Source organism: Hesperophylax consimilis, chromosome 14, assembly GCF_061612785.1.
Source record: "Hesperophylax consimilis isolate HC1 chromosome 14, BYU_Hcon_1.0, whole genome shotgun sequence".
Classification (NCBI taxonomy): domain Eukaryota; kingdom Metazoa; phylum Arthropoda; class Insecta; order Trichoptera; family Limnephilidae; genus Hesperophylax; species Hesperophylax consimilis.
Genome location: NC_142849.1, coordinates 14,157,968 through 14,169,971, shown reverse-complemented (window position 1 = coordinate 14,169,971; position 12,004 = coordinate 14,157,968). Strand labels below are relative to the sequence as shown.

Sequence of the window (12,004 nt, the reverse complement as noted above, 5' to 3'; positions counted from 1 at the left end):
ACGTTGAGAATACAGAGGCTTTTTAACAATAACTTTTGGGTTTTCCGAGCCCCAGATGCGACAATTTTGCTTGTTGACGAAGCCACCGAGGTGGAAATGGGCCTCATCACTCAAAATGATTTGCATTTGATTCACTCAAGTGAATTTTAATAATTTCAATGCGTTGTTGAAGCGTGTATCGTTCCATTTTTATTAATGGCGTAGTTTCTACTTGTCAAATGTCAAAAATTGACAGTTTCAAAAGTAACATCTACCGAAATAGCGGGCTATTCAAAATAACACCTCTTATTGGAAAACCCTGTATTACAACCCTGATTATGTTTGGGAACAAACTATACCTGAACAACATCTAAAACATGAGTTGATATTGGTGTTAGTAATGTATTTCATATTATGTATAATATAAGTAGTGTGCACAAGCATTATGCACAAGCACATTGTGCACAAGCGGTGTTGAAGGGAACAAATTACATATAATAACAGTGTGATTTATGTAGTTTAACCCGCTTAACAACATCTTAACAATATCTCACAGATTTCTATTTAATTAGCATTGGCACATTAGATAACTATGATTATTTAGTTATAAAAACTACAAGAAGTATATTATTATGATTATATTAAATAGTATTAGATAACACATTAATTTAATGAACCAGTCACGAGTGGTTAATACATAACATTGAAAAAGTAATCAATACCAAATTACAGTAAAACCCTCTTATAAGGTTCCCAGATAAAAAAATTACACTATTAAGACAATTCACCTCAGAGTGTAACATTTGGAATCAAATGAAATCATGCACTCCTTATGCAGATAGCGATAAGTTTGAAATTCCTACTTACGGCCGCCTGATTTGATTTAGGCAAAAAAAAAAACACAGACCAAATACACGTTTAATTTTATTTCGTGAAGTTCAAGCACAAATATTATCTTTAAATGTAACACAATTTATAAATCTTTGCGTTCATAGATGGCGTTAGTTCAAATATTTTAGAGAAAAAAACACACACAATTCGATTGTTGGCGGGTGTACATGTGGAATATAAATATGCATAAATAATATTGTCTGAAATACTAAATTCTTTCAATAAACAAATTCAAATACAATATTGTATTTGTATCCGTTTTTTGAAAGAATCGAGTTTTTATACGGACAAAACTATTCATATTCCAGATGTACACCTTAAAATTTTAAAGCATAACATGCAAAATGTGTATTTTTCTAAAACATTTTAATTAGCGCCATTTATGAATGCGAAGATTATAAATTGTGTTACGTTTAACCTTCAAATATTGTCAAATCATAATCTAAAGAACTTAATTTGCCACATAACACAATAAAACCACACCCCAAAAGAGTTTCGTAAGTAGGAGATTTTACACTTCTTTCTAGGCTAAACTTGCTCGAATATAGCAAAGGTCAAGATGTGCTGTAAGGCTAAGACAAATTACGCCATACGCATCAACGCTTATTTCCGAATGCCCATTGCAGATTATATGTTGAGGTGTCACACTACGCTATAATCTTCGTCAGGAGAACTGTTGCGGAATATAATTTCTTTGTATGGGGACAGATGACAGCTTGATCATGGAGCTCCGTAATGCTTATGGCAGGATAGGGGTCGCGTCATTTTCAAACATCGCCTATCACTGTCACCGAGCCCACACTTTTAACACATCATCTGTCAGGTGGGACAGGTCTATATAGGATTGTATGGCGAGCGATAAGGTGTTATATAAAACGCTTTGATGGGTATAGCGTAATGTGTCTCCATCCTTACTCACGATATTTACTTAAATAATCTAAATTAATCGAAATTTTCAAATGAAAAACACTATTTTGCATTACTTTGCATTGTGTACTGTGTAGCCTTAAGAAGTTTTGTTTCCAGTGAAAAAAAAAATTAAAAATGGCCTAATTAAAACCAAATACATGATACTGTATTACATATTATGGTTTCCACAAAAACTTTATAAGAGAATATATAAAATACATTAGAAAACACATGAGTAAAAACGTTTTCATTGCAGCCAACATTTGAATGATAGAATCAAATACCCAAGAATATTAATAATACATCCAACTCCAGTAAAATATTGGCAGTATTTACTTGTATTGGCTGGCAACTCTGGCCGCTAGATTTGCTAGTGTAGCACGGCATAATAATGCATAAAATCCATTAAAATGTACAAAAGTAAACCAAGCCTATAGGGGGCTAATGTAGCATACTGCCATCAGGGTGTATGGGAAATGTCAGAAGTTGGAGGTATTAAAACTATTCTTCAGTATTTGATAAAATCTTTTGCCTGACGAACCCGCTGTATTCTTATAATACATTTTTTTTTAAACATCAAAAATAAAAAATAAATAAAAAGAATGTGAGAAAGCTCTCATGTTTATAGAATGTTATGTTTTAAAAAGATATTTATTATCTTTGTGACATTTTGCATTAAATTAATAAAGTACATAAATTTCATATATTTTAACGGGACAATCAACGACCCTTAACGATAGGCAAGTCTTTTTTAATAATTTACATATTATGCGTAAATATGGATATTATTCAAGCAAATTAAGAGGAAGCTTAACTTCTATTACATAGATATATAGTATATAATACAACAGTCACCTTCTCTAAAGATGGACGTCGCAAGGCTGCCCAAAGCGTTGGCTCAGGCAGGAGAGAGAAGCACTACACCCAAAAAACAACCAACATAAACTAAATAATTTTTTTTAAATGAGAAAGACGAACATTCTCGGATTACTAATAATCTGGGTATCTATTCCAGAGTCTCTACCACGAATTACTCGCTATGCGCCATCTACGAACGAAAATCTCTACGACTTTTGTCATAAGTTCTATATTTATACATTCTTGAGTGTCGCACGGTTGAAGAGATGACTGTGTTGGCAACCCTGTGAATATGGTCTATGTTTCTGATGTGTTTGAGGTTTCTATGGAGTTAATTTGAAATGTCAAAAACAAACCGTTGCCGCGTCGTTCTGTCAACGTTTTTATTTGCTACCGCACTTTTTCTGAAATGAATGGCAGTGGTGGATACATATCGAAATGCCAGAAAAATGGTTAAAACAACTTTGCAGAACTAAACGAATCCGATACTAACTTCGAAAAGCGCGCAGGAAACGATCTTTTTTTTATTTTTTATAAGGCAATTCACCAGGATGCAATGAGATTTTGACAGTTTTGCCGATCTCTACTGCTTCGACCCACTCGTTGTTTAAGTCGAATGAATTTTGACGTATGGCGTGTAGTATGTACTTTCGGTGAGACTCAAGAATAACAAACTCTACCAGTGTATGTACTTTCGGCGGAAATTGCGAGCGATCGAGACTGGGGAATGAACTCCCTGTGTAGTCGCGCACATCGCATGCGAATCGATTCTGTGGACTGTAATCAATATGTTTTGGTAACCTTTCAAGTTGACACAACTATTTGGGAAGCGGGTTAACGTTTAGTTACAATTGGGAACTGACTTACCCCTGGTCCTTTGTTTTACCCTGTCTTGTGACACATATGTAAACTTTCCAGGTTCTTTTAGCAGATTCGATATTATACACTCCGAGGGTCACTTAAAGATATAGACACTGCACAGCTTGCCGTGGCAAGGTAATGATAAATTGTCACTGAGGTAGGTACTCCACAGGTTTTAGATTGTTGTCAGAACAAGATTGGTAATTGGGTAAGGAAATGAGATGACGGAATGCAGGAACATAAGTTAGTGGGATGCATAGTTGCGTCAACTATCTGAATTACTTCAACTGCAGGATTAACGGAAACAGTTTTTTATGCAAGGATGGAGGAATTAGCTAGCAGAGAATTGAACATATAGCCTGGGTGCCAGATGCTTTGAACCGCTCAAATAACCAACCAATCTGTGTTTTTTTAACTCTTTTGTTGCCACCGATCCCGATCGAGACCGTTTGGGTTTAGTTTGTTTATGTTCTCAAAATTTTGTGGCAGTGAACCAGTTAAATAAGCATTTATTTGTAGGATAAGCGATTAAGGCTTGGATTCCATTAAGTGAGTACTCACTCAGCACTGTCATATCTGTAAGAGATTTAATGGTTTTCAAAAATACAGAAAATGTCTGTGGCGTGACTTTGTTTTTATACAAATCTACAGTTTTATTTCGAGATTGACGAAATTTTGCACACTTGACCTACAAAACAAGAGGAAGGTGACTGTCAGGGTCAACCCTGAACCAAATGGCGCCAGGCGCTAAAAAAAACCTCAACGGTGCTGTGCTAGATGTTAGGTATTATCAGCGCCTTGCCTCCTTGGCGCCTGGAGCAGACTGCTCCAAATTGAGCCTACACAGGGCCGGCCCTGGTGACTGTCTACATAAGATTTCGAAAAATCATCCCACCCCCTTTTCCCACCCCTTAACACAGAATTTTCATGCTTATTGATGAAATTTTGCACACTTAACATTCAAAATAAGACAAAAAAAATTGCTGTCTATATCTGATTTCGAAAAACTCTGCGTTAAGCTCGGGCAACGCCAGGGACTATTAGTATTATAGTATTATAATACAAAGAAGGGTGTCTGCGGGGGTTTGTTTTTTATGCAAATCTACAGTTTTATTCTGAGATTGACGAAATTTTGTCCACTGTCTAAAAACCACCCTCATCCTGTTTTCCCACTCCTTGAAGGAGAATTAAGCCCGGGCGACACCTGTTGCTTCAGCTCGTTCAATAATACATATTGCTGACATACGTACATAATTATGTTGGATTTCAAGTGCTGTTCAAATCAAAATTAGCATTACGCCATTATTCCTGTCAATTTAAAATCTGGGTTCACATTAATGATCATGGGATATCAGTCAAATCAAGATTCGGAGCGGGACCAGAGAAACCTGCGTGCGTGACCTGGTCCTGTCCCCAATAACATTAAGTCACATGACAATAATAGATGGTAATTGCATTAATCTATATTTATTAGCAGTCTTCTTCTTCGTACTAATATAATAAATCAACCCAGTTCAAAATAATACATAGCAGAGCTCAACAAATTAAAGAATGCGGGTTGGTCTTCGTTAACTGTGCACGTGCTACTGCAGCTGCTAATACTTAGGAAGGGCCAATACACTTGTCCGATTTAAAGCAAACACGTGGAAAGGGGTGGACAAATGCACTTGCATTATAACTCAACACAATGACAATTGAACACACCTTTAAAAAGTCATTAAAAGTGATAAAAAAAAAACTTACCTGCTAACATAACCTACGTTATCTATGTTTTTTTTTTGTTTCATCACTTTTCATGACTTTATATCATTTTTTAAAGGTGTGTTGAATTGTTATTTTGATGAGTTATCCAGTCACCGAGAAATATAAATGGCTTAACCGTATCCGTAGCGAATTTTCTAGGAACTCATCGCACTTGCCTCGATTTTATGATATTTTGAACCTTCAAAAATGCTCATATATATTTTATTCACATGGCAAGGAAATAATGAATCTTAATATATTATTCTATCTCGTCGTTTTGTCACTTGCAAACATATTTATTTTATCTGCGAAAAAAGCGTCGCAAATTCCATGTCAAATGTAATAATTCCGATTTTATTTATAAGAAAACCTCTTATCCCATCCCATCCAAAGTTATTTTGATTGACACTGACCGCAATTGGATTAAATTTTGTCCTGAATTTATTGATGTAGTAATAATGGCATCACTTTTTGATTTTGTATTTGTTACTTAATACAAATTGTTATGCTATAAAATATTAAGACAAATTATTAGTTTGCGCCCGTAAATACGTAATATGAATATGAATAAATAGTTTTGTTCATATTAAAAGTCAATTCTTTCGAGAAAGGCATACAAATTCAATATTGGAATTGTACGCCTTTCTTAAAAGGACTGTTGGACGGCCGAGACTTCTGACGTGTTTCCTTCAACTAATTCAACTAGTACAGATGAAATCAGTTAGTTAATGATTATTTTCGGTTGACCCCGCCTCCTACCAAAATGCATTTGCACCATCAGCAACATTCTCTCATTTGTCGGACTCCTATCAGGTTGTAAAAATACACTAAAGAGATGATTCTATATTATAGAAGAACGTTTCCTTGTAGGGTTGCAATGGGCTATGTAAAAGAATACAGGTAATATAAACTTAGGATTGTGTGCGTTGGTACATATTTATTCACTTCTGATATCCTTGAAAAGCATCACTGAGAAACAGTATTTTGTCTTATTTATGTCTGCTTATTGTTTTTAGCGAGAAAGGTACAACAAATGTATAATTAGAAAATAAATATGATATTCTAAAAATTCTTTTTATTACATCTGTATGTAACCTGACACCCACATGACACCCTGTGGTGTCCTGGAGTAAAGTGTACTAACTTCGGGAAGTGATTCTACATTATGGCACAAGTAAAAAAACTAAACAACTTTTTTAGACAACTATTTTTTTTTTTCACACGTAGCATACGCGCCGATCGTGAGTATCCGCCATACTGTTTTGGTAGTGTTCTTCGAACACGACGTGACACATCAACTACGGGTTTGACGTCAGTCAAAGTTAGTTGTATTGACGCAATGGTGTACCTACGACTTATTTGAAATCATTAAGAATAAAAAATTAATTCCTCTGACCGCCATTTCAGCCCTTCGCTGCCCCCTTGTAGTCTTTCACCGACCCCCGTTTACCCGGATGGGTGCTACCGCCCCAGTTGGAAATCACCTCTCCAAGTTAAGGCACTTTACCCCGGACACCTTGTATATGAAAATAAAACTTTTTTCTATTTTTCTGGAATTTTCTTTTCAGATGTCGAATAATATATTTGAAACATGCTGTATGCAAGTAATGCATCTGTGTGAGTATTGTGTTAGTATTAGCTCTGGTTGCGTACCTATAAGGCCCTTCGTACACTGAGATATTTACAAGCTACTTGACTGTGACGCAAACACAAGTAGCCGTGAAATTAATACAATGTCATTATTTTTTAATGATAAACTAATGTTTATAAGATAAGGTTTTATGCTTAGCTTAAGGGATAACAATTAATTATTTGTTATCCTTTATGCTATGCATAAAACCTTGTCTTATAAACATTACTTTATCATTAAAAACATAATAATATTTGACAAGTCAAAAATATTTCACCAACAAATGAAGATATAATGTCTCGACGCCATCTAGTGAGAAATTTAGCACTAACAAAGCCTTTCCTACAAAAATAAAGTTGGTTGTTTACAGGTGGAAAAAATATAATAAGCAGTAATTGTTGATTGAGGTACTAGTACATATTGAATTATTTGGCGGGTTGGAAATAAGCCGACATAGCTCAGTGGTTTCAGAGCACCTGACCGAACATTAGGTTCAATTCCCGTTGGCGGCATTTATTTTTACTCGGGAGATATTTTCAATTTGTATTGATATTTCAGGCGACTAATTATTGCTTATAATTATTTGTAATACAATTTCAAGTGACTCTAGTCAAGATAATAATATTGTTAATTTTTATATTTACAAGTAAATTTTGGGTTCACATAAAACGAATGATGTCAAATAGACTTTTCATTCCAACCTCAATCCACACCTTCTCCGCTAAATCCCTTCTAACGTATTCTGGTAAAATATAGTTATATAAACATGGATATTTTTCTACCTCCATTCAAATCATGTTAAGAATGTAATTTTAGTCAAATGAGTAGTAGATGCAAATGCAACTCGCGTAGCGTACTACCGGCACTGTCAATGCGATTAACTTTGACTGACGTCAAACCCATAGTTGATGAGTCACGTCGTGTACGAAGAACATTACCAAAACAGTATGACGGATACTCACGATCGGCACATATGCTACGTGTACAAAACTCGAGTTGCTTGTAAGTATCTACGTGTATGAAAGGCCTAACAGTACAGTCGCAAACAAACTGAACGTTTTCCAATCAGCGTGAAACACGTAACAGTCACTAATACATGAATTTAATTACACAACATATAATTCTCATATCACTCACACTGAGCCCATTGTATTCTGGAAACAGTTCTACAAGGAGAATCTATAATCAACTTCAGATTTTATTTAGACAACCCGGCCGGGCTGCATAAATTGTCCCACAGAAATACAAACCGTAACGTTTTCGAGTGAATATAATATATGCAGTTATAACATTCACTGTGAAGAAAGCACCGACCGATTCGGCTATCATTTGAAGCCAAATTCAGAAGAAGACACGCAGCTCACATTGGTCAGTGGTATTATGACCACTTGAATCTGAAAAAAAAAACATATGAGAATGAAAGATATAAAATGACCATTTTAGTTATATGTAGTGGTTTGATCCCCTGTCACATTTGACATTAGGTACATATCATCAAATCGGCAATTAGTGTCATTTTGAATTTTCGACATTTATTAATCCTTAAGAAAGCGGTTGCCGTTAATTGCTGATTCTTGGCCAAATTAATCTAATTTTGATGACTGTTATGCTTGAGGGCCGATTCACAAAATAACTTGAATTTTGATCACACGCTGTTGGGCCAAGTATTGGCTGTTAATAGGGACACTAGTGCTAACAACTAGTGCTATATTATTTAGAGCACAATAGCATACATTTCGCAAAAGTTGTTTTACGAAATTATAAATAAATCTTTGGGATTATAAAATATCTATAATTATTTGGACGATCTCGGATCCTTCGATAGTTATATGACTCCAATTTTATTTAAAAATTAAACACAGTTTGATTTTAATTTTGACAGATAAATAAAATTAAGTTCATACAGGTTCCTAAGGCTTCTCTCCTTTTTTAAAATGATTTTTGGCTCTTCAATTGTTTTTTTTTCATTGAGTCCAGTCTTTGCGGTTTATAAGAAAATACTCCCAATTTGAAGATTGAAATGCCAACAAAATAGCCGAAATTCAAAAATACATATTTTTTTAAATGTGATGGTAGTGGCGTATTTACAGTGGATAGATTTCAGATGCCTATTTAAGAGATTTCACCGCTTCATACAATCAGATCTTACATCTTGACATCTTTATAGTTTCACCGATGCGGAGTGATAAAATATCACCTAGGTCCGGAAAGTCAGTGTCCACAGCTCTCCATGCAATACAGGACCCCGAGGAGAAAATGAGTCTTGTTCATCAGGTAAATTGGAGAGGGGCTCACGATCTTCGGCAATGAGGCAATGACTAACGAAGACAGTCGGAATCAAGATAAAGGTAACAAGACTCACTTTGAGCTGATCCCTGTTGGGGCCCACGAGGTTGGCGGGGGGCTCGGGGGCAGCGCAGGTGCAGGAGGCGTTGTACGTGGGACACTTGCTGCAGTCCATGCTCGCCATGCTGCAGTGGCAGCATTTGCGGCCGCTAAACAAAAATTAATCAGGTACTTTCAATGAAAATATTAAATTTAAATTAAAGCATCTATGTAGTATGATTTTAATTACTGAAACAATATCAACCCTTCTGGCATATTCTGTCAGAATTTGTGGATATTTCCGCTTTGCAATAAAATTCCAAAAAAAAAGCAATATTTCTGAACATTTACGAAAAATAAAAACTGTTTTAGTAAGGTGATGAAATGGGCTTCCAAATTTTATTACAAATAAACATAATTTTTGAAATATTAAAACTTTGAACGCAAACATAAAAAGTTTTAAAAATGGCTGAACTTATGTTTTTTCTCCTAAAAACTGAACTGAAATTACTGGTAATGAAAATAAAATACAAGCACTTTATCAGACAAACATTATTGTCACCTGTCTTTTTATCGTTTCATATAAAAATAATTAATAAATAATTAACAATGTTTCATAAATTTTTCACTAACTACGTTTGGGAACCTTTGGCTTCATAGAGGTGTACATTTTAAGTCTTCTGTGATTAACTTCTAAATTTGAATACCCGGGAATATTTCTTTCTTCTTAAAAAAAAAGTTGTTTTATAAAATTTTAATAACACACACTTTTGAAACCTTTGTAAACAAAAAATGCATTTTCTGAGGGTTGAAAGTAGTGCCAGTAAAATTGAAAAATTATCTTAACGTATAAAAAATATGATTAGTCTTCCAAGGTTCCTCACCTTGAGGAGCTATATCGGCTCGACGTATTGGTGCTGTTGAGGCTATTTTGCTGCTGAGAACTGCTGCAGGACGGGGGCGTGTAAATGGGGGTATTCAGCTCATCAAAATCCAGCACGTGATCAATGTTCAGCACCCGCTGCGTATCGGAGAAGTGGAAGATGCGCTCCTTCACCGTCATCACATGTTCTATTCCCCTCTGCACTCCCGTTATCAGAATGCCAATCTGAAATCACAATAAACAACAGTCAATTTTTTTGGATTTTGTCAATTTTATTATTTCATTCACCTTCTAACTTAACCTTTTCACCGCGATCAAATGTACCGAAAATTACACTCCTACCTAGGTATATTACGCATTTCTGAAAACTGCGGTGGAAAAAAATCATGAATAATGGCGCAGATTTAGTTGGAAACATTTTGTGAATAGTGCCACCTGGGTTAGGTTAGAAATTCCGTAGGGTACTCACTTTGAAAATCAAAACCTACCACTTTAAACAGCTATAAATCTCTTATTTCTTGACAGATTTATGATTTGATTATCTTAAAAGCTTTATTAATGCTCTTGAAGTTTGTTGAAACACATAAATAAACAATAAACCGCAGGATACAGATATAATATTATAAACAGTGACCCATCACAAGAAATCAACAAGAACTGTCGACATATGCATGCACACTGCTATATTGTTTATAGCAGTTACTTACCCGGTCTGATGGGATTTGGACCACTGTGCCGATATCATCAAAACACAATTATTTTTAATATTATATCTACTAACAAATAAAGTTTTAATAAAAAGTTAACAGGAGGAGAAATATTTATAAGTTTTGTTTTTCGTGATAGTTTCTAAAACATGGCCACACACACAATGTCACATCACACTCTGGGCATTTATACTGGGACATTTTCCTTTTTTTAGAAATGGCGTACACTCGGCAGGCTCTGTGAAGTTTTTGAGTATTATTTCCCTTTATTGGGTGGGGCATATGTTTTGCTAATGCCTAAGTAGTTAGTCTCAGAGGTAAATCGCGTGAAGAGCGAGAATGAGGCTCAGATTGGGAAGTTTTATGATATTTTTGCATCAACTGTCGTATTACGGCTAATTGGAAATCTGCTAAACTAACATTTTTATTTGTAATTGATTTAAAAGCTATATGAGAGTTCAATAAATATAGATCAATAATATGGAAGGCCACTTTTTTATACCACTTAATTATTTTTCGCAGGCAATTAACACTACTTAACATCAAGTCCACTTTGTCAACAGAACCCATACACTTATTATAGTCTAGAACGCACTTGGGTTTCATAATTGGTTGATGAGTTTTCCAATCAACTTTTCCCGTCATGTCCACGGAGTCGTCATGTTAGGTTGTTAGCATGTGAACTTCTCTTTTATCGCACCACTTTAAAGCCAACAGAGGCCCACGATGTTGTGCTTTCATTTCACCCTTTTTAAGTTTATTAAATTTTGCCATGCCTTTTCATGTCTTCCGCACCGTACCACATGCATTGGTTTTGTTCGTATGGAGAAAATCATATATGTAGTTGAGGGCTACTGTACCAATTATCAATAAAAAGATTATGTCCTTTATTTAAATAATCTTGAAGTAGTGTCGTTACTACAGCCCCCGAAACCCCGAGACATTCAGAGTCAGTTATGTCAGTCCCTTCGCCACAATAAATAATGAAGTCTAATATAAAACCCGTCTTCACGTCTCACAATACAAACATTTTAATTCCAAACCGGTGACGTTTGGATGGTATATCTTGTTTGAAAATTAAACACCATTTGAAAACAATTATGCTCTCATCGATACATAATTTTTCAAAAAGTATCAAAGTTTTTTTGAACAATTTTCGGGTATGGTCAGTTATGATTTTAATTTTGTAAAGTCGGTCACCAGGAATTTGTGTGTCGG

The 12,004-nt window shown here is 35.1% G+C and overlaps 1 protein-coding gene across 1 annotated transcript in view; it reads right to left on the bottom strand.

The window, feature by feature from the left end:
- Positions 1-4,450: 4,450 nt before the first annotated feature.
- Tango10 (transport and golgi organization 10) overlaps positions 4,451-12,004 on the bottom strand; it is a 53,730-nt gene continuing 46,176 nt past the window's right edge. Inside the window, exons 11-13 of the mRNA XM_089639558.1 lie at positions 10,081-10,304; positions 9,234-9,366; positions 4,451-8,265 (exon numbers count right to left, since the gene is read on the bottom strand). Of these exons, the coding sequence (XP_089495684.1) occupies positions 8,197-8,265; positions 9,234-9,366; positions 10,081-10,304 (426 nt within the window). The 3' untranslated portion in view covers positions 4,451-8,196. The remainder of the gene's footprint in view (positions 8,266-9,233; positions 9,367-10,080; positions 10,305-12,004) is intronic.